Here is a 1,618-nt window from a genome sequence, read left to right on the forward strand (position 1 = left end):
GGGTTAATTTTAATGGGTTCTATTTTTACGATTGTGTGCAAAATTGCTTTAATATTATAGATTTTTTCAGCTGATTCATTGTGATCAAAGTCTAGTTGATAAAGAGGAATTTTTATGTATTCGTATTTTTTAATTATTTTTTGAGGGGGGTTGTTATCTGTGTTTTTAGGTTCGGAAGGATTATCTTTATTTTCTGTATTTTCAGTTATTTTATTTTTATTTTTAATTTCTATTCTTTTTTGCATACAAACTGCTGAAATGATTTTGAAGTTTTTTTCCTTTAGATCTTGAACTATTTCATCGGGATTTAGGGATGTTGGGAGTCCTCTACACATAACTTTTATATTTCTATTATTTTTATCAGCATGTGTATACCATTGGATATTATTTTTATTCAAATTTTCTCTGATATTTTTGAAAGCTGTTTCAGTTTGAGGGTTTATCTTCCACATGTCGTCTCCAAGAAAGCGAATCATATATTCTTCTTTCTCAGATGCGACTTTAAGAATTTTTTGCAGGTTTTCAAAAGATTTGATTCCAATAATTTTTATAGGGGGAGGGGGTAAGGTTTTTGTTTTAGTGTTATCAGATTCAGTATTGTTATTTTTAGGGTTTGTGGTATTTACAGAGTTATTTGAATTAGAAGACTTATCTATATTGGAGCCGGAGTTGTTGATTTGTCCATTTTCCTTGGTTATTTTGGAGGCCTGGTTGTTTATCTTCTTGAAGATTTTTCTCCTGCTTCTGTATTCCGGATCAGAGATCTCGTCTTCGGAAGTTGAGGAGGGGGAGGTTGGTTTTGTTCGTTTCTTCTTAGTTTTTTTCTTGTTGTAGTCCACTGTAATCCAGCTGGTCTCTTGCTTAACTATCTTCTCTTCAGAATCTAGGCTTGACGAATTTTCTTCTTCGACAGACATGTTATCTTCTTCATCAGCTAATTTTTCTGCTAAAATGTCGAATTTGCCTGAGGAGGTTGTATTTTCCTCATTAGGTTGGACATTTTCTGCTAAGGATTTGACTATCTTTGTTGTTTTAGATCTTATCTTAGCTGGGCTGTTCGAGGCTTGGTTTTCCAGAGCGTTTAATCTTTGTGAGAGATTTTGGATAGTTTTTTTAAAACTATCATTTTCTGCTTTAATGCTATCATTTTCCCTTTTTCTGTTATCATTTTCTGATTTGAGAGTTTCGAAAATGTTAACAACTTGAGCTGCGGCACTTTTAAGTGATAGAATATGTATTCTATCTTCTTCATTTGAAGGGATAAATTGATGATTACAACTTTGTTTTAGGTTTACTATAGCTGAAACAGCCGATCTTTCATCGTTTGAAAAGGAATTTGTTACCTCTTCATTTGTGTTTATGTCCTTCTCGTTGGCAGAGGTAGGGTGTGGTTGTTGTTTTGACATCTTAGTTTTAGGCTTTGTCACCTGATTCACTTGTTGCCACCCCGAGTGTGGCAACAGTTTGTATTAGGAGCTTATGGCATAATGCCCATTTAAGTTTGTAAATGTTCAACACTGTAATGATTGAGCTGCACTGGGTTTATCAGATTAAATCTGCTGATAAGAGAGCGTTTCAGTGAGAGAGGTCCGCACAACACAGAGGTTTTATCTGAACT

The 1,618-nt window shown here is 34.0% G+C and overlaps 1 protein-coding gene across 1 annotated transcript; it reads right to left on the reverse strand.

The window, feature by feature from the left end:
- Window positions 1-626: 626 nt before the first annotated feature.
- LOC106779049 (M protein, serotype 5-like) lies at window positions 627-1,406 on the reverse strand (the record flags this gene model as incomplete). The annotated part of the gene is made up of 1 exon (XM_014667078.1): window positions 627-1,406. A coding segment is annotated over exon 1 (780 nt), but the record flags the coding sequence as incomplete, so codon positions are not given.
- Between the last annotated feature and the right edge of the window lie 212 nt (window positions 1,407-1,618).

Source organism: Vigna radiata, unplaced genomic scaffold (genome assembly GCF_000741045.1).
Source record: "Vigna radiata var. radiata cultivar VC1973A unplaced genomic scaffold, Vradiata_ver6 scaffold_1730, whole genome shotgun sequence".
Lineage (NCBI taxonomy): Eukaryota > Viridiplantae > Streptophyta > Magnoliopsida > Fabales > Fabaceae > Vigna > Vigna radiata.